This window comes from Schistosoma mansoni, chromosome W, assembly GCF_000237925.1.
Source record: "Schistosoma mansoni strain Puerto Rico chromosome W, complete genome".
Lineage (NCBI taxonomy): Eukaryota > Metazoa > Platyhelminthes > Trematoda > Strigeidida > Schistosomatidae > Schistosoma > Schistosoma mansoni.
In genome coordinates this window covers 40,487,272-40,512,636 of record NC_031502.1, presented here as the reverse complement: position 1 = coordinate 40,512,636, position 25,365 = coordinate 40,487,272, and the positions used below count along the sequence as shown (strand labels likewise).

The 25,365-nt window shown below is 35.0% G+C and overlaps 3 protein-coding genes across 5 annotated transcripts in view; 2 read left to right on the top strand and 1 right to left on the bottom strand.

Moving 5' to 3' along the window:
- Positions 1 to 3,894, top strand: part of Smp_135380 (putative hunchback protein) — a gene marked incomplete at both ends in the record, with an annotated part of 22,043 nt that extends 18,149 nt beyond the window's left edge. Inside the window, 2 exons of the mRNA XM_018789697.1 lie at positions 1,978 to 2,707; positions 3,719 to 3,894. Coding sequence (XP_018655114.1) covers positions 1,978 to 2,707; positions 3,719 to 3,894 — 906 coding nt within the window. The remainder of the gene's footprint in view (positions 1 to 1,977; positions 2,708 to 3,718) is intronic.
- A 10,013-nt stretch (positions 3,895 to 13,907) lies between these two features.
- On the top strand, positions 13,908 to 14,591 carry Smp_024390.1 (putative microsomal signal peptidase 25 kD subunit; the record flags this gene model as incomplete). Of its 3 annotated transcripts, none has more annotated exons than XM_018789694.1 (3): positions 13,908 to 14,020; positions 14,066 to 14,346; positions 14,382 to 14,568. In XM_018789694.1, the coding sequence occupies 3 exons, from the start codon at positions 13,934 to 13,936 to the stop codon at positions 14,566 to 14,568; spliced, it is 555 nt and encodes a 184-aa protein (XP_018655113.1). The 3 variants fall into 3 exon arrangements, with proteins under 3 accessions (XP_018655113.1, XP_018655111.1, XP_018655112.1); XM_018789695.1 differs by having other exon boundaries at positions 13,934 to 14,020; positions 14,051 to 14,346; XM_018789696.1 differs by having other exon boundaries at positions 13,908 to 14,346; positions 14,382 to 14,591.
- Positions 14,592 to 16,662: 2,071 nt separating this feature from the next.
- Positions 16,663 to 23,639, bottom strand: Smp_024380 (putative arginine N-methyltransferase 2; the record flags this gene model as incomplete). Its single annotated transcript, XM_018789693.1, has 5 exons — positions 23,425 to 23,639; positions 21,261 to 21,839; positions 18,421 to 18,755; positions 18,067 to 18,216; positions 16,663 to 16,804 (listed from the first exon to the last, which is right to left on the bottom strand). The coding sequence occupies exons 1-5, from the start codon at positions 23,539 to 23,541 to the stop codon at positions 16,663 to 16,665; spliced, it is 1,323 nt and encodes a 440-aa protein (XP_018655110.1). The 5' UTR covers positions 23,542 to 23,639.
- Positions 23,640 to 25,365: the final 1,726 nt, after the last annotated feature.

The following is a 25,365-nucleotide window of genomic DNA, read 5'->3' as shown; positions in this document are numbered from 1 at the left end:
CAATTGACTCATGATTTCAACTTTGAAATATACTGAAATCTCCACAAATCCCCTTCTGATTATTCTCTATTTCTACTGATCCACTTTTATATTTCAATAGTTAAGTTGTTTTAAACTGCAGCTTAGCCCATGCTAAAGTTTTGAAAAATGTAGATTACATGTAGATTACAACGTGTACGATGTTGCAAATTAAGTTACAAGTCATTGTGTTTCCTTTCATTCAATAACCTCATATTAACTTGAAAGTATTCACTGTCGAGAAATTTTAGGAAAGGATGACATCCTTACCAAAAGCTCTATTATTTCATATGAAGGTCATGGATTTTTTAGGCATATTTTGATTTCTCTTTTAATTCAAACCAGTTTGAGAGAGAATGTTGCCTGATTTTTTAAAATTATAGTTTCCCAGTTGGCGTTAGTTTGCAGTGAGAATAGAATTAGATTGATTCGTATTCATGTAGATGATGAAGACATGGTCCTAAACAAGATTTAAGAAATTACTGATAATTAATACAGTTTGAAATTTTCGTCAGTGAAAATTCAGATACAAACATCTCAGTGATAGATATTCCTTAACTCTAAAAATGATGCGACACGCTGAATTAATTCTTGTCTCAAAGAATCACTTGAATGTTGAAACAATAACTGTCTTAGGTTTAAAATTTATCATCTAGTTCTTACTTGTAACGGATGTCTATCCAAACAAAAAGCAAACTCCACACTCTCATTCGCTCGTGATTATTTAATGAATATGAGTTATATTTGAGGAATCTAAACTGATGAGCTGCCTGAATTCTTAAGTTCAAAAATAAAATATCATTGATCAATGGAATACTATTATTTCCCTGACAATAAATTTTAAAAAGCCTATAGTCTAAGAAAACCAAAACAATTCCATGTCTATAGTTCTTCAAGACATCAGTATAGTATTCGGCTATTTTATGTAGATTAAATGAAATTATGTCGAACTGACAAGTCACTAAAAAAGTAGGAGAAAAAGTTTTCAACATAACGGCATAGTTACAAATATTAACCAAATAGCAGTCAAAATTGTTGTTTCTATAATCGATAATTCTTGGAATGTTTACTTGTCACCACCTGACCTTTAATAAATAAAAGTAGTTTGTTCCAAATTATTAACTGAATAATTTAAATAAATTCAATCATTTTCACACTATAAATGCTGATCTCAGGTTGCAAACTTTTCGAGAATAAACACTTGTGTAGTCAATAGTAAATATAAACCACCAATTTTTTTATTAAAACTTTAATCAAAGTAGTGGTCTTTTACATTTATGTTAGCTGAAATATCGAGAAATCAAACTACTTAAGTTAATTTTCATGGTCGCTAATTATTTATAAAGATAATTACATAAGCTGAAAGATCTACGAGAAATAAGCATATTTATATTAGTAACCTCTCAACCAGATTAATAGTGCTTTATCATTTGAGGTATGGGATCAAAATGAAAATAGTGTTTATGCTCCCTTTAAACTGTCGTATAATCTGATAGGATGTTATCATAATAATGCTCAAATTTATGGAAAATTGATGAAAGTTTTGCCAATTGAATTTATAGCAAAACAATCTAAATAGGTAGACAAGCATATAAATAATAGTCAGATAAACTTAACTATAGAAAAACAAATGGATTGTTAAATAGATCAAACAAATGGTGATTACATTATAAGAAAATCCCTTCAGTGATGGAAAATCATTATAAACACATATGAATGATAAAATAAAATGAAGTTAAAGATATTTACTGATGGAACTCTATCTTCAACATTATGACCTATTTGTAGGTCTTCTAGCATAATCTACAACAACAAATGCCTTGTAACTGTTTCTCGAAACTATCGGTGAATCGTAGGCATTCGTATATGTAGTATATTTTTCTATACATTTATAACGAGTTTATGAAATTTTATCGATTCTCGTTCAGGAACAGTATTTTTGTTCTTCTGCTTTGATAGGATGAATTTTGGCGCCATTTACGTATCCATATTAAAGAAGATAAACGGTTAGAATGTCATTTGTGCTGTTTTATAACAGAATATAAACATCATTTAGAATATCATATGCGTAATCATATGGGATCTAAACCTTACAAATGTCCAAAGTGTAATTATGAATGTGTCAATAAATCAATGTTAAATAGTCATATGAAATCTCATTCAAATGTTTATCCATATCGTTGTGCAAATTGTCATTATGCTACAAAATATTGTCATAGTTTAAAATTACATCTTACAAAGCATGAACATAAGCCAGCTGTAGTTTTAAATTCCGATGGAAGTCTACCACCTTATGATAATACAGTAGAATTGATGAATGTGAAACGTGGACCGAATATTCGACATGGTAATTCAAAATCACACTGTAGACGTCGTAATTCATCAGAATCAACAAAAACTAGAATGAAAGGGTCGTCAGCATTAAAATATATCTCTGAAAAAGCTACACTTGTTAGTACAACATCTAAATGTTCAACAAGTGAAAATACAACTCCAAATAAAGAATATCAAAACCAAACTATGGAAAATGCAAATTCCATGAATATACCCATGGATGTAAATTGTGATTCATCATTTAACAGAAGCCAGTTAATGTCTGGATTCCAAACATTCGTAACGACAGAATCAAATAACATTTCATTTTCAAATTCAACTTTAAGTACACCTGTACTATTCCCAACCCTTACTAGTGCAAATACTATTCCGGTGAAGTTTATGGAAACAGTTAATTCGATAACTTCAGATTCAATACCAATTACTAGTTCATTTAGTGATTCACCAATTACTAATAGTAATACAATTATGAATTCCTATTCAAATCCAATAGGTTGTAATTCAAATGGAATTGAAGAACAATGTGTAACTGTAACTTCAGATCCATTTTTAAATTATTCCGTTTCTGCATATTCATCGATGGTAGCTTTTATGGCTGCAATGCAATGTGGTGATTTAAGTCGAGCTCATTTAATTTCATCTAGTTCAACAAATTTATCTGAATTAACTGATTTAAATTTTACACCATCTAATTCTATTTGTACAACAGATATTCCCCATACAATACCATCAATTGAATTTTGTAAAAATACCGTAACAACTTCTTTAACATCATCAAATTGTAGTAACTATATACAAACAAAAGTTTCTGAATTAAATTATCCAATCATTAATTCATCTAATTTAAACACAAATACAAAAATTACTCATTCAATAAATGAATTAAATCATTCATCAATTTGTTCATCATCTACACCTTCTAATATTGTTACCCTATCCAATAAAGATCAATTTCTTCAACGAAAAGAAATTCCACTTCAAGAATCCATGGAAATCATTGAAACAAATAAAGAATTAAATAAGAACTTGGAGAAAACAAAAATGATCATGTCAAATAAAACTGGATGTAATGATATTGAATCAGCTCTAGATTTATCCTCTGCATCATGTAATAAAAAAAGTATAGACTGTGATACATTTCATAGACCAATTGAATATGATTATAAATTAAACACTTCTGAAATTAATGAACAAAATCTTCAAATTATTAGAAATGAAAAAAGTATTGGAAAATCTCATCTAATAGAGTCACAAACTGTTAAGTCGTCAATCATACCATCATCATCACCATCATCATCATCGTCATCAACCTTAATAGACAATAATTTGAATAATAATAATCATAATAATAATAAAGATTCATCAGATTTCAGTCATGAATGTCGATTTTGTGAAATACGCTTTCGTCAACGTACTTTATATGATATACATATGGGATTTCATAGTCATTCTGATCCTTATTTATGCAATCGTTGTGGTCATCAAAGTAATGATTCCGTTGAATTTTTTACTCATCTTGGAGAAGAAGCACATTATTCATAGAAATAGATTATTTGTTATTCATAAATACATATACATATATAGTTTATTTACTTTTTTTAAAACTAATTTGGTTTCATTGTATTATTGAAAATTATGTTTTTATTTTTCCCCTAAACAATTCTGTACAGTTCTTGATTATGTAAGCATTTTTCCCCTTCGAATTATATACATAAACACATCAGTCCATATTGTTTCCGTTTTTTTTTTTAGCTCATTCAGTTATCCTATCGATAATTATAAATAAGCGCATATAATTATGAGACGCCTAACCTTCAATCTATGAATTAAAAGAATTCAAAGTAATTAATTATAGTATCTATGAATAGTGATAGAATAAAACAGTTGAAAATGAACAACACCAAAAAATGTAAAACAGTTAATTCTCCATCTTATTTATTTTTCTTTCAATATGTAATGTTTCTTTTATAATTTTGTTCTTATTTCACCTAACAACACTTGATTAAGTTCGTCGTAAACAAACCATTCAACAATGGAAAAATTTATCAGTTTTCTATAATGATTAAGTAAATCTAATATCTTCTGGACATATTGCTTCAATAATTTCTTCTGGTTATCATTTTTTTTACCGAGTTGGTTTTCTACGTGATGAGGTCGCTAACCCTATGCCCAACCCTCCTCCTTTATCCGGGCTTGGGACCAGCAGTAGCCCCCGGAGGAGCTAAGGGCGGAGTTTTCTGGATATATATATAGGATACTGTATAGATTTTTGCAGTATTGAAAATAAACATCACTATTAATCAAAAGTCTTTTCCATTAAGAATCACTATTCAAGTTAGTTACAACAATAAGATATTATAGTACTTTTAAGCTACAGAGTATTTTCGAACGATGAGTCAACATTGTAATAATTGAAGGTAAAAGTTGTAAAGAGAAAATCAATTTCAAATAGGATAAAAATTACAAGATGAAGTCACTGACTTCATATATATATAAAGGGATACTTTACAGTCTTTCAAAGTTTTCTTATTTTTAAAAGTGAATTATTTACTTTCAAGGTAGTTGTTAAGATAGATTTAGATTAAAGAATCATTTTGAACCAAAAATTCAACTAGAATCTATTCAAACATTTTTTTAACTCACTACTTTGAAATGTTCTAACCACAAGGCACAGACCATGAGAAATACTCATTCATTGAGTTTTATTTCATCATCTGGAAAAGTGACTGATGTACTTCTTGGTTATACGTAAAGTTTTGAGTTTTCTTGTTGATATTAAACATTGTAACTGATCAGTTTCTAATGGAATATGATTTGATATAAAGATGTTCCATCTTTCTATGAGACAGCTCTTGAGACTTTTATATACAAGAAACATCAAATGAATAATGATCAGAACAGATAGGAGTATTGGTATATATTGGTAGAATTTTTTGAAACTTCCGAATCCTTTATTGCTTCATTCAATTCATTTAGGCGTGTTCACGATCATCCTTAACAAAATTTTGAAAGATGAATCTAATTCTCTTCTATATTAATCGTGAATAGAGAACTAATTCGAGACAGTTTATCTTACTTACTTTTACTTTTTTTACTTACGCCTGTTACTCCCAATGGAGCATAGGTCACCGACCAGCTTTCTCCAACCCACTCTGTCCTGGGCCTTCTTTTCTAGTTCTATCCAGTTCTCGTTCATTCTTCTCATGTCTGTCTCTATTTCTCGGCGTAATGTGTTCTTTGATCTTCCTCTTCTCCTTTGACCTCCAGGATTCCATGTGAGGGCTTGTCTTGTAACACAATTGGGTGATTTCCTCAAGGTGTGCCCAATCCACTTCCAGCGCTTCTTCCTGATTTCTTCCTCCGCTGGAATCTGGTTTGTTGTCTCCCACAGTAACTTGTTGCTGATAATGTCTGGTCAACTGGTCCGAAGTATCTTGCGTAGACAACTGTTAATAAACACTTGTATCTTCTGGATAATGGCTTTCGTAGTTCTCCACGTCTCCGCCCCATACAGTAGAACTGTATTGACATTCGTATTGAAATTTCTAACATTGGTGTTGGTTGACAATTGTTTTGAGCTCCAGATGTTTTTCAATTGTAAGTATGCTGCTCTTGCTTTGCCGATCCGCGCCCTCACATCTGCATCAGATCCACCGTGTTCATCAATGATGCTGCCCAGATATGTAAAGGTTTTCACAGACAGTTTATCTATTCAGCCAAAAATTTTTAAAGATCTTATTTATTTATGTTTACTCAATCTTTGAAAACAAGAGAATTTATGTTTTATATATAAAGGTTTTGAATCCATAAAAATAAAAGTTTCTGTGGAAGGAAATAAAGTTCGGTAAACTAGTTCACATTTTTAATTCTCATTAGGATTACAAACTAATTTGTGAAATAGGATTGTCTCTGATTAAGCAATCGGAATAATACACTCTTATCCATAAGTAACAAACTAATATAGTGAAAGTACTAATTCCTGGGTGATGCATTATGGTCTCTATACTTTATTAATTCACTGTAAAGCTACATACTAGTTTTTTTGACAGAGTTAAGTGACTTAAGCAGGTAATTTTAAAGTGATTTTCGCTTATTACTGAAACTCATGATCAGAGTACATAATGTATAACTAAGTTATTTGCGATAAAGTTCAAACGTTCACTAATGTTCGCTTTTACACATTTGTTAAATATACGACTGATAAATAAGATTGACCGATTACGTATTCTCACTACGTTGCTGAACAACCTGAACTTTAACACCAAGAAATGTAGACTTATTTAGTAACTGTAGTGTACGATAACACAATTGGGGACAATCGAATGTATTTGAATACAAAATTACAGAATCTCTTTATAAAATCTAAGAACCATACAATAAATACTTTATTTGCAAAATATCAGTCAGTTGTCTCAAACTTAACTATCCCTTTTGTAAAAATATCAGTCAATCGTCTCAGACTTCAATGTCCCTGCATTTCCATACCAATTGCTTTCTGTTCCCATTCTTTCACCCTCGATCTTCTTGACCTTCTGCTGCCCGACATTCTACTCCTGACTAGCGCTATATACTACTTATGTCAATATAAGTAGCACACACCACAAAAACTGAAATAGTTGAAGTGGCTGTTGATTAAGTTTAAAATTCATTTTGAAAAACACTAGATTGACTCATTTAAAAACCTCAGACAAATGCAAGGCACAAATAACACCGAATTCTGAGTGAGTTCAGATGATTTAAACATTTGTTTCACATATTACAACGTATGGATAAAATGTTTTGATTAAAAATTAACTTTTTTAGATCGAATATCCAGTTCTGTCAATAATTACAAGGTCTTAAACACATATCATACATCTGCATGGTGACGTTTATAATAAGCTGTTCATTTGTTATCAGTCAATTCGTGCTCTATAATGAATAGAAACTAACAGTATTTTACAAGGTTCAACGTTAAAGATGTAAGAGTAATATATGGGCGGACTTGTATTTCCTGAAAGGTTATAGTTTCCAAGTGTTTATCCAAATCTATGGTCATTCATTTCCGATGAAACAAGCATCAATTGGTCATACTCATAATATGCCGTTTCAGTAAGAATGTTTTACAAAATCGAAATGCATAGATTAGGCACTTAGTATTTAGCTTGTCATACTCATTTATTTATCAGAAGTATCGGCATTATATTTTTTCGTTTGTTCCTTTTCTGATGAATCGTTAAAACAGACAGATTAGCACTGAATTAAAACGGGGCACAACAGGAACGGTTTGTCAAGCAAAACGAATATGTTTTGCCCCGTGGATTCTAAGTATCCTCAGATAGTCCGAAACTGAAGTACTCGCTCCGATATATAACTACTACTTACACGGAGGGCTGTGGTCAACGAAATCTTCTCTTAAGTTTATTAACAGTGTGCCTTGACAATCATGATAAAATCTGAAGATACTGTTCCATCGTTATGGCCTTACATCAAGTAACAGAAGTTGAGTTGGTCATAAAAACATCGCCTTGAACATGTCCCGAATTCCATCTGTATTGGGTATATTTACCCTATCTATTCTATTGTACTTAATTACTTACGCCTGTTATCCCTCATGGAGAAGGGAAGGGCGCTAACCAGAGTTTTCCATCTAACTCTATCCTCAGTGATTTTTGACAGTTGTTTCCAGTTGCTGTTCTCACTTTTCATATCTGCTTCCAGTTATCGGTTCAGTGTGTTCTTTAGTCTTCTTCTTTTCCGCTTTCCTTCAGGGTTCCAAGTTAGCACCTGCCTCGTAATGCAGATTGATGATTTCCTCAGTGCATGTCCAATCCACTTCCAATGTATTCTACTAATTTCCTATTCATTTGCAAGCTGGTTTGTTCTCTCCCACAGTAGGCTGTTGCTGATGGCATCCGGACAACGGACATTGAGTATGTTGAGTAAACAATTGTTTATAAATACTTGTACATTTTTGATGATAGTTGTAGTAGTTCTCAAAGTTTCAGCTCTCTACAGTAGAACTAACTGTCTCGATGTTCGTAATGAAGGATGTGACTTTGATTTTGGTTGACAGTTGATTTGAGTCCCATATGTTCTTCGATTGTAGTAATGTTGTCCTTGCCGACCCTCACCTTTGTGTCTGTATCAGATCCTCTTTGTTCGTCAGTGATATTATTCAGATACGTGAACCTTTTCACCTTTTCCAGAGTCTCGCCATCAAATGTGACTCCGTTGGTGTTCTCTGTGTTGTATTTGAGGATCTTACTCTTTCCCTTGTGTATGTTGAGGCCTCCAGATGCACAAGCTGCTGTCAAACTGGTTGTTTTGAACTGAATTTGTTAGTGTGTATAGGATAGAAGGGTCAGGTTATCTGCCAATTCCGAATCGTTTAATTGATTCTGAGCTATCCATTGTATCAATTGGATCTTGAAGTCTTCATAATCCAGTCAGCCACCAGAAGAAAGAGGAAGGAGGAGAGTAATCAGTTTTGTCCGACATCGGTACTCACTTGGAATGCATTTGTCAGCTGTCCCTCCTGCACCATTTTGCACTATGATCCATCGTATGAATTCCGAATGATGCTGACGATTTTCTCAGGTACTTATACCATGTTGTTGAAGAGGGTTCCATAATGTTCTCATATCCACACTGTTCAACGCTTTCTCATGGTCAAAGAAGTTGATGATTACTGACGCATTCTATTCAACTGATTATTTAATGATGATTCGTAATCTCACGACTTGGTCTGTGTACAACCTATCCTTACAGGATCTGGTCTGTTGATCTCGAAGGTAGACGTCTACCGATTACTTCATTCGGTTCAGCAACATTGTTGAAAACTTTTCCTGGTACCGATAGTAATGTGATGCCTGTGTAGTTCCCATATTTGCTCATATCTCCTTTCTTTGTAGCCTTTTTTCCAGTTCATTGGCACTTATGGAGCGTATTTGCAATTACCTCTGTGTCTGACTTTGGTGCTCCAGCTGATAAATGGTCAGGTCTTGGTGCTTTTCTACTTTTGATTTGTCTGATGGCCATCCCGATATCTTCGATCGTTGGTTGAGTGTAATCTATAGGATGGTCTATAGTTGCTGCTTTGATATCCGGTGGATTCAATGGAGATGGCTTATTCAAGAGTTCCTGGAAGTGTTCTACTTATCTGTTCCTCTGTTCTTGAATCTCATTGATTTGCTTGCCTTCCTTGTTCTTGACCTATCCCTCTGGTTCACTATATTTTCCCGCTAGTTTCTTCGTTGTACCATATTTCCGTCTGTTGCCGTTTTTTCCTCTCTCGTTCCTAGATCATCTACGTACTTTCGTTTGTAGTTTCTAATACTCTTCTTCTTTTGCTTGTTTGCTTCAGTTTAGTCAGCTCGTGCCTTGACTTGCTCTGTTCTTGTCAGACTGTTGCTGATTATTGTCTTCCTATTCTTCCTTTCTTGAATCTTACCCAGGGTTTCCATAGAGATCCATTCCTATTAATGTTGCTGGTTACGGCGCAGATCCTCCGGACACGCTGAATTTAGTACTACTTTAGTTAATCTCCAGTTGTCCTCCATAGTAGTTTTTTCCTTCCTGGAGTAGATCTTGCAAGGCTTGGAACCTGTTATTGAGAGTTATCTTGAATTTGTTGAGTTTGTGAGTATCTCGAAGGAAGGATTATTGAACCTTTGTAATTCTGTTTCTCCTATCGTCCATTGCTTCTTTGGATATGTCAGATCCTCCCCTCGTTCTCACATCTTCCATCGTCCTTCTGAACTTTTTGGCCATGCTAATATGATCTATCTGATTCTCTGTAGTGTAGTCTGGTGAGACTCATGTAGCTTTGTGTATGAGACTGTGAAGGTATATTGTGCCACCTATAACCACTGTGTTGAACGTACATAAATTTTCAAACCTCCCTCCATTCCTGTTCATTTCTCCCAGTCAGTTAATGTTGTCACATGTTTTCTTCATAACTATTTTTGTTCATTCCGACTTTGGAGTTTGGGTTTCCCATCAGGATGGTCAGGTGCTTTCGTTGTTACCGATTGCAGCCTCTTGTAAGACCAATCTTTGTAGTCGCTGCTATCATCTGTGGGCGTATAACATTGGATAACATTCGTCGTAATTTCCTCCTTCTTTGTTCTGAAAGGTGCTTTGATGATCCTGGATCCGTGAGATTCCCATCCTATAAGTGCATTACATACTTCTTTGGATAGCATTAGAGGGACTCCTCGATTGTGTCGAGCATTTTCCTTTTTGTGACCAAAGTACAGGAACATCCCTTCCGTATCTAACCTTTTCTGTTCAGCTTGGGTTCAATGGAATTCACTGATCCCGAGAACCGCTAAGTTGTATCTTCCTACTTATATACGTAACCACTAAATCTTCGAAATCGGGGGAAACAGAGAAAGTTATCGGGTTTTATTTGGCTGAATTTACGAAAGGAAAAAAAATTAATTTATGTAAATTTATGATAAAAAGGATTGTCACATACGTGAATTGTTTATACAGATTGTCTGACCGCATCCAGGCACTATTACGTCGTTTGTGAGTAGTTTATCACAAAATTCGATGCGGAACGTTGCCTACAAAATCACGGATTGTAGAGAATATATATGAATATCCTCCAGGAACTTGAACCTTTTGAATTTAGTACTTTTCAGAGAAGATATAATTTCGAAATATCAGACATGACTACACTCAGAAACCTGAGAGACATTTGTTTTAGTGTGATGAGAAATGAGCAAATATAAACGAACTATAAGGATTGTATGACTACTTGAAACGGACGGGAATAGACAGAATTCCTAGCTTATATCGAAGTCACATCGCGCGGATGGTACATAACCTGGCTCATTCAATCATCAAATTAAGATGGATCATCCTCCTTGGTGACTGGCTGGAACAAACAATCTCACCAAAAATAGCTCATATTAGCCATAATTACTTTGGAGCGCACAATAGTAGAACCTCTGCCATAAAGGCCAGTCATAATTGATCCTGAGGATATTCGGTGAGCTACCCACCTTTCAATGGTTTCTCGTTTCCTGGATGTTTCACTTACATGGAGGGTAGGTGGGTGGGTAACAATAACTTTAAACAAGAAAATTACTTTCACCGGCCAATATACAAACGTACTTAGTTTCGTTAGCTGATAATATAAAAGAAACCTGATTAAAACACTCCACTCTAGAATCAAGAATATATTTTCCCTAGATGTGGTCGAAGAAGAAACAGAGGCATTCTTTGCTACTCTAAAATAAATGATTGCACCGAAAAATTTATAAATAAGCATTTAGTTACGAAAAGTGAGTATATGGAACACCAGATTGTGGGCAAAACGTCTTGAAATTTAGAGACGATGCACCCAGTGAAATGCTAATTCTAAAGTATCACAGAACAATCCAAAGAACTTTTAATGCAAGTAAACTACAGCTTATGTTCCCCATATGTCTGATGGTCACTCCGAGATTGAAAGATAATTTACCTAGACTAGGAATTTGTACCTTCGTGCTTTTGGGCAACTCCAGCCAGTGTGATTAGGCAAAGGTACGGTCAAAACTCTACTGAAGCTCTAGTTTAGCTCATTTGGTACAAATGGGCTATACGACCAACATGGAGCAATCATTCACAATAATATATATTACTAACAGCAATCTACCCAAATCAGTCCAACTAAGAATACTTCGGACTACTGAAGCTATATGTGTTCAGATCAAAAGGTAGGAGCTTTGCTTTCGGGAGGGATGTGTTCAGAAGTTTTCTTTGCATTGGCCAACTCCTGGCATAATTAGTTAATCATTTTAATGACATGGCAACGCAACTCGATTCATTTTTACCCAACCTTCTTCTTTACATTGTCATAGCCTAAACTTATCCACGCATCACCATTATTATTATTATCACGATTGCCATAATTGCTACCACGACGCCTAAAAACAGCTTGAGAGATCTATTCAGTATCCATCCCTATTTATTAATTCGTATCTAGTTCATATTATCCCACATATTACGTGGATTCTGGATTGTAATTACACTGTTATCTGTCCTACATCATGTTATCCATATTTATTCTGACCATTTATCTCACAATTTCACATAACATATAAACTTACTCAAGCCAACACTTCATATTAGTCAACCAAAAATTAGTGATTTAATTTCATATAACAAACGGTGGTAGATTTACATGCTATGACTTCAAATAGTTTATGTTGCCTTAAACCTATCCACTTCAGGGATGACTAATATGGACATATAATTATAGAATGCGATGGAAATTCATATGAGAAGTACCATTTGTTCATTTACTTGTGTTTTTTAGAATTGTTTTGGTGGGTTACAGATATGTGTCCTCCCCATGTACACAAGGTAGTGTTAACGTTCTCATCACTGTGAACACTTGGACTGTGTCATTTAGACTTGAACGGTCATATCATATTGGACTTCTGAATCCCTTATAACGTTCGATACAAGAGATCATGAACTGTTATATTTGTAAAGGTAATCATGGAGTTTGTTTAGGTCTCTTAAGAATGCTTAACTGAGAGACTAAGTGTTGTCAAGGATCGCTCGCTTTGTATGACAGCGATAAGCGTAGTTTCTTAAACCTCTTTCTCTTCTCCCTATTCACTATTATTATCAACAGTTACTATTCATCAACGACTTGCCGAATATTCATTCCTTTCAATCTTTCAGATGATTTGAAGGTACAGGTCCGACGGATACCTCTATAATAGAAAACGACCTGAACAGAAAGTATGATCACATTACTAGTAATATGATTCCCATAAATACTGATATGTGTGTAACATAAATGGAATAAAGCAGCGATGCATATCTCGCCATAATTCACTCTTCACAACTAATATCTGATCACTTAATTTCCTGGAAGACCACTATGCGCAATTTATCAGGTTGTATCACCTATCATAACTCAGACACATATCCAAATGAAGGTGGCATCTTGTTATTCTGCCCGACATACCTGGAATAGACGAACTCTCGGTGGAGCACAATATAACGGTAAATATCGGGGATTCTATCAGATCTTTTTACCTAAAGGAGATATCGTTATCTGGTAATGAGTCCAAAGAAGAAAAACCACAAATTTACTTGTACTTAAGTAGAGACTTTATTTCACTACTTTGGCATAGTTAAGCCCGCAACAGGTGCATCAGTAATCATGTTGCTTTTACTCTAGCTCCACAAGTACTGAGAGAATTTATTTCAGATGCTATTTCTCGACATATCATTATTTGCCAGTAGTTTTACCATTTAGGTTCGAAAGGAATAAAACAAGAAATGTGCTTTTCCATAATAATGAAATCCCTCTTACCACTCACAGTCAAATACTGAAGAACAAACAGTTGGCTATTTCCATCAATCGGAATTTTAAGGTTTTGCGCTACAACTGAATTACTTCCAGTAGTAGTCTGAAAACAGATCAGTGCTACAAAAAAGAGTGCGACAGTATATTCGAGAATGATAAAACGTTCCTGCTTTATCAAAGTTTAGTTAAAATTTCAGTTCAAACATTACTATTTTGTTAGGGTGTACTTCAAATGAACCATTTGTACACGTATTCTGCCAAACGTCACGTCAATAATTTGAAATGTCTTGTGAGACTCCGAAAGAGGTCACAGTTAATAAATGGGATACTGGTGCACTAAAAATAGCACTTGATGATGCAGCTAAAGAGGTAATGCAGGTTCTAAATAATGTTTCGTAGTTATTCATGAAAAAGCATGGTTTAATCGAGACGCACAAACTTTTCGATGGAAGATTAATTTTGTGTACGATTTCTGTCCTAATAGCTGGCTTCGGAGTCTTATTCGATTATTTGTACCCACATCCCCACTCTCGAACAGTACTAATAGTCTGTGTTACACTTTACTTCTTCCTGTCAGCTATAATAACACTGTATGTAATGTATATTGAGAAGAATGTCTTCTTCACTGGACTCAAAGAAGATAAGACAGGATTAGATCCAGCTGACTCATGGACAGTATGCTCATACATGAACAAGTAATATCGTTCTAAATTCTCAATTTCGCCTGCAGGTATGATCCCATATATCATTTAAGCTTAACGGTGTGTGACGGTATTACCAAAAAAGTCAGGACGCTTTCCGTTGAAAAGTCTGCAGCGGAGTTCTTCAACATAAAAGGCGAACTACAAGGAAGTCAATACGACGGGTTTTTGCTGAACTTGGTATCTGACTTGTATAGTGAGAAGAAGAGTCATTAATAGAATGTGTTAACTACTTGTATAATTCCATTTTCTCACTAGTGTATGCTGTGTTCAAACTCAGGTTTATGTATCTGTAAAAACCACACGTTCATGCTCTCTCATACAGTTTTGTGTATTTTAACATGATTTAAACACGAGAATTCTTAGTACTCCGTTCCGACTTTAGGCGGTTTCTATGCTGATGAATATGTTACCTTAGTCCATGTAATCAGCGGATGCTGGTTTGATTCATGTAAGAGAAAGGTGGATGACTTTCGATTGTGACTCTCTTATTAGTAAAAACCAGAAATTGGAGGCCGCGGGATGTTGAGCAGTGGTCTATACATCTACTCTCCATGTTATTCCGAACCTATTTGCCTTTCTTAACCTATGTCAATTATGTATCTTCGTGATTGTATTTTTATGTTGAGATATGTAGCAGCTGAAACTAATGCATTTTTTCACGGTCTACTCTAATATGTTCGTTCTTTCCATTTTTATAGTACGTCAATTCTCAGTGCTTTTATACATAGTCCCTTGGAAATGATGTTATCTGACAGGAACACAAAACTGACATACTAGACGTCTTGTTTAGGTGTTTAAGACTCAACGAAATGGTTTTTATTTATTTTAACACATAAATATTGGTACAAAGGGGCACTAGATATATATGCGCCGCACATATCTCATTTGATTTGTGTGAGGGCTGTGATACTGCGTAGGTGCACAAACTGAAGCAAGTGGTTTACTTAGGGGACCACATCCCGAGCCTTTGACCTAAAGGCCTGATCCACAAGGCAGTGGAGCATCGTGAGGAGATGCAGTCCCATGGTAGCCGGTGACCAACGATCGGTTCATACGCCATTTGTTCCTTCAGGATACTGGAGCGCATGTGCACCATTGGTTTGGAATCAGGGTTTTCCAACTCCCCTAGGTGAACCCTCGGTGTCCACCAACCCGGTTAAAGCGCCGGACATTCACTTTTCGTCCTCTCAATTTCGTAAACAACACCCCCGCCACGAGAAGGCAGTGAGTGGGACTTCCTTGGCAGAGGCTATATGCGCGCAGCCATGTGAGAGCGGACTCTCCCCACTCTCGGCCGTACCAGGGCATTAGGGGGCAACGAAATGGTTAGATGTAAGGTGACTAAACCTTGGCTAACGTATCCCATTCTGTCTAAGTAAGATGTAGCTTTTTGTCGAACGGGGACCTACGTAGTTGTTAGTTGTACTGTGCATCATGCTGCTTATTATTATCAAGTTAACTTTCTAGACACACTTTTGTGACATCGGTCCGACGACTATTACCAGGGTTTTTGAGCTATAATTAAAAATATGCAAACTTCTGCCAGAAAGCTGTACTTTGTTAGACGGTTGCGAACTTAAATTGGCTAACACCATTAGCAAATACGGATCCGAGGCGAAACTGCCGAAGCTGTGCTTTATCCAAAATACGCATATATTTCGAAAGAGTTAAGCAAGAATTAGAGGGTGCAATTATTCAAACGCCCTCGCTATCAAACTAGCGAGGTGACCTAATTACTATCCTTTGTCTTAACTGGATTATGAATAAATATGAACGATTTACGAAATATGAGGTTAATCAAACCAAACATTAGCTATGGTGTTATAACAGAGGAAATGTGTGGTTGTTAAATATTCGACCGATCAGTTGGATTGATTCGAATAATGTGAACCTTAGTTACTAATATAATACCCCAATGAATGATTGTCAGAAGACAAACATGATTATAATTTACTTACGACGTCAACGACTTGTAGTTCAATAACAAACCCATGAAATTAAAGTCCGATCATTAGACTTCGTCATTATCCGTTATGTCAAGCAGCCTGAACTAACAGTTAATGTCCGTTTTAGAAGCACAGTGTACCATGTAATGCAGTTCCTTAGCTGCACGAAAAAGAATTCGATTCATTTCCTCTACACTGCTCATTATTGGTGGTAAAACTAATGCTAATCATTGAATCGGTTTTTACTTGTGCACACATTGAGAATGATGAAATCGTATACGAAAATATCAGCGTTTCGATAGAACATACTGCAGTTTTAAAACTAGGACAAACAAAACATTTTTTAACGGAATAAACTTTATTAGTCCTTTTCATCAGGAGCGAAAGTACACTTTGGCAAAAAATATGTATCAAAATACCAATATCTTTGAGAAACATCTTTCCACAGCTCTTGGTCTGAAACATCAACAGCAACTGGATCAAATATACAACTTATTCCCAACCTAGATAAGAAAAATGTAAGTATTGTATAAAAATTTCCAGCAGTTGTCGGATTTACATATAAGGAATTCAGGTAGTACTATTGCGTTATAGTTCATATGAAAAAACCGAAAACAGAATCAATAATAGTGGATGACAACAGTGAATGAGAAATATAGTACGTGAAATGTCTGAAGGAAATAGAGAATTTGTGGATCTACGCTATTATTTCCAAATTATTATAAGTAACCATTTAAAGTTTTGTAAATAAGATGGGAAGTCAGATTCATCTCTAAACGTAATTTTACATTTGACCCATAAAAACATCAAGTTTCTGCAAGCGTTTAATAGTAGTCCATGAAACATAGTGACTACGGGACATTTTGCACAGCTTTTAAAAACCACTGATTTTTGACAACCCACAGACCTTCGTTACTTACGCACAATGTCATATGATGTACGTATGTCAAGTTGCATTTTCGAAGGTATCAACCCTCATTTTTGATCATTTTACTTCTACGTCTTAAGGACTGATCTGAACCATCCAATCTACTTAAATCAGATGCAATTAGGTCATTTGTGTATTGCAGAAACTTCTGTAATTTTACTTTCAACATAGATCCAAATGATGTTTTAAGGAGGGCTGTTGATCCTCATTTTAATAATAGAGAAATCAATTAATTGGATACTTCTACCATGACTAATGGGCGAATGAGGAGTAGATAGGTCATATGAACTGATCCAGTCTTTCAGCTTGACTTAGCTTACCTAGTAGGGGGTTAATATCACTCGCTAAAGTTACCAAACACGAGAAAATCAGAGACGATTTCCATTTACGTTGTCATCGATAGAAGTAGGCACAGGCAACCGGATGTATCTTTATATTTCTATAACAGCCCGATAGTGGTCATTTCACTTCAAAACCCTATCACATCCCTCTAGAGTGTGAGAACGGACAGTAATCAGGATAGTAGTTGTGTTGTACTTGATATGTAGCAGTGAGAGTAAACGTGCTTGATCACTGAGTGTGGACAGACAGGCAAGCAGTTAACTAACTATTAAACATATAATTCCCTTTTCTCTTATTGGTTTTTACTCTGGACTCACAGAGTCACTTATTGTAACCATCAGGAACAAAGTATTGTCTTCCGTTACTCTGGTTCCTTATTTTTGGTCATGAGTCATGTATCTAATAAAACGTGGTCTAGTCTGTGTGTAGCAGATCTTCCAAGTATCTAATCTAGTGGTAGTATAAACTCGATCATAAGGTCACCAGTCTTATTACCGTGCTATCTCAGTGGCGTAGTATACCGCGGAAAGATGTTTAAGTTCATCCGGTATATTAACAAATCTGGAAGTACCTCGCTCCGGTTCATCAGGGAAATGTTGTAAATTAATAACAGTAGTTTCATTAGGTTTTGTTTGAGATTTTAAGCTGTAATTTGGACAATAATTGCGTATTTAAGTTTGCATTAGATGACCATTTTATTGAATCTTTATACGAAGGGTTTTAAAAGAGCTCGACCAATTTTTCCCTGGTTTACTGCCGGAAGTGATTTGCCAGTTAAAAAAGGAGTATGTCTGTAAATTAATAAATTAAATTCATACTATCCAATTAAAAATGAAGAACGCAAATTACCTTTTTAAATGCAACCTCATAGTTTCGCATGCGACTCCGTGAAAAAATACATTGTCAGGACACAAACCGTTATAATAAGAATACCTTCCTGAGAAAGGTAGATCTTCCACACCTTTTTGATCAGGGATAGAAAGAAGTTTGGGTAACCACGTATGAAATTCTCTCAAATCATTATCGTCCTCTGCATATGTGTCAAAGAATATCCCATTAAACCTCGGAATTGTCCCGTCATCAATTTCCTTGGCTAGTAGGACGACCGCATCTTGCCATTTACTTGGAATTATCCTGACACCTGGCTTAGCAAACCATCCTTCGGATTTCATTTTCTTCAACACCTACAATCAGTACTACGTTAGCAGTGGCATTTATAAACTTTAGTTGACCGAATACAAGCCCTACACTCAAACAATATTGTATACGCAGAAAGAAACACCGTGACCAAACGGTTACCATCCTATGAAACGTTTTAAGAGTCACTTATAATTCCAATTATTCATCATTTGAGACATGACTGAAAGCCTCAATAAACAAGCAAAAATAATGTTTTGAATTTTAAACCGACAGTATTAATCTTCTTATAACAATGAATAAAGGGATAATGAAATAAATCAGTGATATTGGTTTCCAGCTAGTTGGTAAAGCAAACATACACATAAGAACCGTGTAGTAGTTCTAGTTACCAGGATTTTAAATCTCTATTAACACTGGAGGTTTTATAATGAAGGATACAACAAATGTATGGCTTTTTTTTCATGATTTGTTTGTACTCACGGTTGTAAAATAGTTTGAAATGAACTTGCATTAGAACCAATAAATTTAGTTGTGCTTATGATTTCTTAACTTATTGCTCTATAGATGTGAACATGAATTTAATCTTCCTGATGAGGCAATTTAGCATGGAAAAGCTACGATTTCACTAGGTAATGACACTTCAAATGAAGGCCCATCAATGTACTTGAAGTGATATATCTCGGTCGTTGGGATATTTTATGCACCTTGAAACGAAGGAAATATTACGGCCAGTTGTTTATTTCAAGAGTAGGGGATTTGGAAATACAACCTTTCTCAAATGACTTTTTACACACAAACATGCGCTGGTAACCGGTTAATCAATTTAACGACTGTTTTTGGAGACATTCTTTACTTTATGCACAGGTTTAGTTTTGGTACAGATAACTTAATAAATGAAGTTCTTAACACAAACGATCGTTATTAAAATACTCAATGTAGTTTGAATAACTGTTTACCGCAACTACCAATGTAATCAAGTTGCAGGGAAACTGTTGGCATGGAATATGGTTAGACGAAATTCTATAAAAACTCCTGAGTTACTGTAAACCCAAAAACTACGGTGGATGACAATTTATCAGGAGACAGACAGCAGTACCATCTGTCCCAAAGGAAGTTGACCATTTGTTATAAACACTATATTTTTCGTTTACTCAAATTATTTTGTTATTTGGAAAATTAATAGCTTGGACCACCGCACATTCATATTAGGTTTTTAGTTAAAGGTGACGACGGAGACTCGGTTACAAAATGCTTTGAGAGAAATTGAGCCATGTGAAATCCATGAGACTGACTCGGGAGGAACAGGATGATTTTCGATCACATCGTGGATGTATCGACTATGTCTTCATTCTTCGTTAAATTTTAGAGCATTGCTATACTTACTGGAGGCCTACAATCACTTTGTTTCTTGATATTAGGACTGCGTTTAATCCGCTAGACAGGAACGTACTCTGTAATTGTCTGATGTAGAAGGGTGTGCCTGGAAAGTTTATTAATACCTCCAAGACTCAATATACAAATACTACAGACACAGTGACGACATACGACCACCTTTATACTCTGTTTTGATTCAGCAGTGAGGTTTGATAGAGTTGCCAAATCTCGTTCTACTAAAAAGTTATGACATGGAATTAACTGAGTAGGAATTGAGGAGATACTCTTACATGAAAGCGAACGGTGATTACACTATATTGTGAATTTACTGAAATTGGAGAATACAAGGTGTTGGATTTCCCCGATTTAATGAATGGCGCTAAACTTACATCAAAACTTCAGGTTTGTGGGTCTCATTCCATACCAAATCATGAATGTACATTGCCTGTACTGTTATAAACAACCACGAAAATATGGTATGAATCTGGTTTACATCACTCAAGCATTTATAAATCTAAGAGAGTGACCTGTTAAAGGTCCGAAAAATTGAGAATATCTTCTTATGAAATAGTTTAAGAATACATGCTTGTTAATAGTTGTCAACGAAGTATTCTAAAGGTTGGCTTGAGATCTAAGAAGAACATCTAATATCTTACACAATAACGAATAATTGAACCGTCCGAATGATATATTTCACTCAACTGTTTCCAGCTACTAGGTTTGGAAATATATGAAATTATCAATAAATTAATATATTTTTATTATCCCAATGAGTCGAAAAATTAGATTTTCTGACGTTTCGTGACTCAGTGTAAGCCACTTCTTCAGAGAATAAATAACCAAGTTAACTCATTGAGGTATTACAAATATATTAATTTATCTATAACAATCTACCCAATGCTCAATTTATTAAAAATTATCAAATTAAAACTTGGTAATATGAAATTATCGTTTTTAGATTATGCTGTAGATATCTACTAGACATCTCATTCAAGAGATTATTTGCTGTACTTTAGTAAAGTTCCGAAATACAACTGAATTAATCATAATTAAATGAACTAGGACATTTGCAGCTGAAATAACAACAGAGGTTAAGATAGGAATAAAGAACAGCAGTAGAGATCTTGCTCACCGATGTTTATATCTAGAGGAATACCTTTTGAATTAAAACTTACCTCCGGATGAGCTTCTATTATATAATGTGAGTCAGGTGAATACTTCTGTATAGCTGTGTCAACAATCCCCAAACCAAATCCAACATTTAAAACTCGAAGAGGTGAACTGATAGTATTATTTATTTCATCTGCATGACAAATCCATGCTGCGTGTTTCTCCATTATTGGAGTTTCCCAATCCATCATTACAGCTAGATGAGTATTAGTGTCAATGAGACATTTTCCGTCATCAGAATACTCCAGTCGGCTAGTAAGGTAAGAAGCGTTGAGAGGTTCTGAAGAATTATTTGCACGTGTGTTTACAGTAGTAGTAAGATTCATAGAATCAACATTTTCTACAGACTCTCCTGCATCCGACTTGTTTACTGCGATAGACAAAAGTAACTCAGACATAACTGCATGATTCATCAGTATATCAATACAATCTTGCTGTTTATTTCTAGCGGCATAATCCCCGGCACATAAATAGCTTCGATCAACTGCATTCCAGGGGGCACCTTCTGATAATAAGTAGCTTACAATATCTGTGTGTCCAGCTCCTGCCGCAACCATCAAGACGCTCATTCCAGTTTTGAAATCCTGTGTAGAAAACGAAGGACAACCACATGTTAAAGTAATACAAGATTGCGCGTTTCAAGAACATACACGGAATAATAAATGTGTATATTTTACTCAGATTATTAAGTATTTTGTCGAAACGAGTTTTAAGTAATCTTGTCTGTAATTTACAAAGTGAATATTTTCAAGTGCAGAGGTCTGAACATAAATTTTTTTGGTTTTTCGGTCATGTTCTATAAATTCCGAAACTTTTAGTAAGGAAGTAAGCGTAGTACAAAGTCTTAAATGATATTTGTTTTTAGTTCGAGCTAAGTACTATGATTCGTTATTATTATCACATCTTGGTATCTGAATGCTTTTTAAAGGCATCAAATCGTTAGGAAATATGGTCATGTCTTTTCCGCTGACGCCGTCGTCTTAAGAGTCATTTAACACCGTATAATTGACAGTGATTGTAGACACAAGAATTGGAAAATATATACTACTCAAATATGTGTTAATTCATTTTGGCTCCCTATTTACTCAGAAATACAATTTTCCTACTCATTAGGATATAACAAAAATACTTTTATCACTAACTTTCTGCCCTATGCTTAATTTATTTGAAACTGTCAAGTTCGACCTTGGCGTCGATACCTAGGAAATATAGACTATTTGAAACCGTGAAATGACTGTATAACACCATTTCTAACCTTACTAGTTAGCGTTGGCTGATTATATAGTAAAAGTGATTCAACAAATTCACTAGATTTAACTCTACAATGAAGCCATTTAACTTGTCAGCCCAAAATCACAATATTTTATGAACATTCGTTAAGACAACATTTTTAAAGACTCACTGTTTATTTCCCACAGTTACAAGACAATTTTCCAGTCACGTTCTTTGTGTCTTATCGTACTAGAGACAGTGCAATCTTAAAATACATTAAATTACTTGGCGTTCGAATGCATTGAGCATTTTCTATGGCAATTGAAGTAATTACACGACTTTTGTATAAAACAAGTAAAAAAGAGACCAAAATTTAAACCGTTGATTACCCATACGTTTGAATATCGATAAGAAATATTTACGATAGTACATCAATAGCTGTTGTTGTGACTTAATGGTAAAAGCACTCAGTTTTTAGCATTACGTTTGTGGGTATAAAAGTTTCTCCACCTATAACGGCTTGGGTAACCAAGTGTAATGAACTCCATGGCATAATATTGATTTCCCGTGACATAAAATTGATAGACGTATTTTGAAACTAGTTATTGCACACTTAATTTATATAGTGTATGTATCACCGTCAACAACATAATTTTTTAGCCAATTTTTCGATAGGAACAATCACAAATTGTAACACTTACCAACACATAAAATTAAATGGACTTCGACTAGCTAACAAATAGCCAAAGTATATATTTTCCTAGTTTTACTTAGCTTTTAAATACGATTATCAATCACTAGCTAGCTTAATATGCACTAAAGTGAGTAAGACTTAAAAAGAAACGTTCGCAGATCAAATGCAATGTTACCGCTATATAAACAAGAAAAATAACGAAGGTATGGATATAAGTAAAGGTTACTGAGAGTACTACCCATAGAAAATAGATTGTAACAAACCTGGTAACATATATCTGCATCTTCATCCTCTACCAATCTTTTGACTTCCTCAAAATTACCGTCATGGCATGCGATAACAAGTGCAATATCTACTTGCCGTGGTTGGACCTCGAACATTTTTTGAACAAATATGTCAGTTTATGGGAAACGAAAAACTGAATTTTTGTTATTTCTCAAAACGGAAACAGATTAAAGAAATCTGTAAGGAAAACAAACCAAAAATCGTGGAATGCACCTTGGAAATTAAGATTTTTTAAATTAGATAGTGACAAAAAAGAGTGTGATAAGCCAGATCTTAAATTACATTTGCAAAAAAACTAAACGAATGAAATCAAAGTTTAGATGTGACTAAATTCTTCGGGATACTCAGACCAAATTGAAGGATAAACACTGAAACCACTTAATTCCAATCGCTACGATTTTTATAAACAGAATTTTAAACCCAATATTTTTAACAAATTTGATGTCATTTTCTCAAACCACCGGCTCAAACCATATACCAAGTCCAAATAGAACAATCTGGTATGCATCAATACTCGTCAGAAAAATCTATTTATTTGTTTATTTAAAAACATAAATATTAGTACAAAAAAGCACCAGATAAATATGCGCCGCACAAATCTCATTTGATTTGTGTGAGGGCTGTGATACTGTCCAGGTGCCCAGACTGAAGCAAGTGGTTTACTTATTGGGCCACATCCCGAGCCTTTGACCTAAAGGCCTGATCCACAAGGCAGTGGAGCATCGTGAGGAGATGCAGTCCCATGGTAGCCGGTGACCAACAATAGGTTCATACGCCATTTGTTCCATCAGGATACTGGAGCGCATGTGCACCATTGGTTTGGAATCAAGGCTTTCCAACTCCCCTAGGTGAACCCTCGGTGTCCACCAACCCGGTCAAAGCGCCGGACATTCACTTTTCGTCCTCTCAATTTCGTAAACAACACCCCCGCCACGAGAAGGCAGTGAGTGGGACTTCCCTGGCAGAGGCTATATATTCGCGTGGCCATGAGAGAGCATTTCGAGAGGGAGAGCAGACTCTCCCCACTCTCTGCTGTACCAGGGCATTTGGGGGCCATCAGAAAAAACAATCATACAAAATAGATAAAAGACTGTCGGAAATGATGTAGGGTCTGGCACAATCAGGTAACAACAAAGAATGTAAGCAGCTCCATTAAAGAGTACTTGACGTAGTCGATTCATATTTAACTTAATCACTGATCGAACTTAGTGTTTTAGTAATGAATCCTAGATAGCTGAAGCGTGACTTTCTGACAGATATAGGTCATTTATAGTTCCTTAACATTTGACAGCTTACTGCTCACCATTTAGCTTTTATTTTACATCTAATAAACATGTTTTTTTTCATACTGTCTAGAAATGCAGTATTTTGAGCAAATGCAAGTTGTTGGGCTTATTTGTTTCGCCCTGACTAACTATATTGGAAAAAAGGCAGATGGGTGTACTCATTAAGACAACAGAATGTTATCTACTGAAATGCATCCCACGTAATAAATGTATTTTAACTCATCTAAAAAATGGTTGTGCAGTAAAATAAATTTGACCATACGTGTTTACGTCAGTTTTTGCTCAGCATGTGAGTATGCGGATACCATAAATATTTATAAAGAGCTTGATTAAGTTTGGTACACATAATTCTCAAAGATAATACGAAAACTTATTTTACTTTATGAATTTAATGCGTAAATGAAGTGGACTGGATATTTAGAAACCAACATAGATAGTCAGGTTACCACCCTTTTAAAGGTATTTGAAGTCACTGAGATACATTCGGTCAACCTATAAGTGTTAAAACCAGCCTAACACTAAGCAAAATGACAAAATATTGTAGGAAAATTATGATTTAGGCGTTTTAATCTTGCTGGTGCACGCTCCGAACGAACTACATGTACTAGAAATCTGCAAAACACTACGCAATAC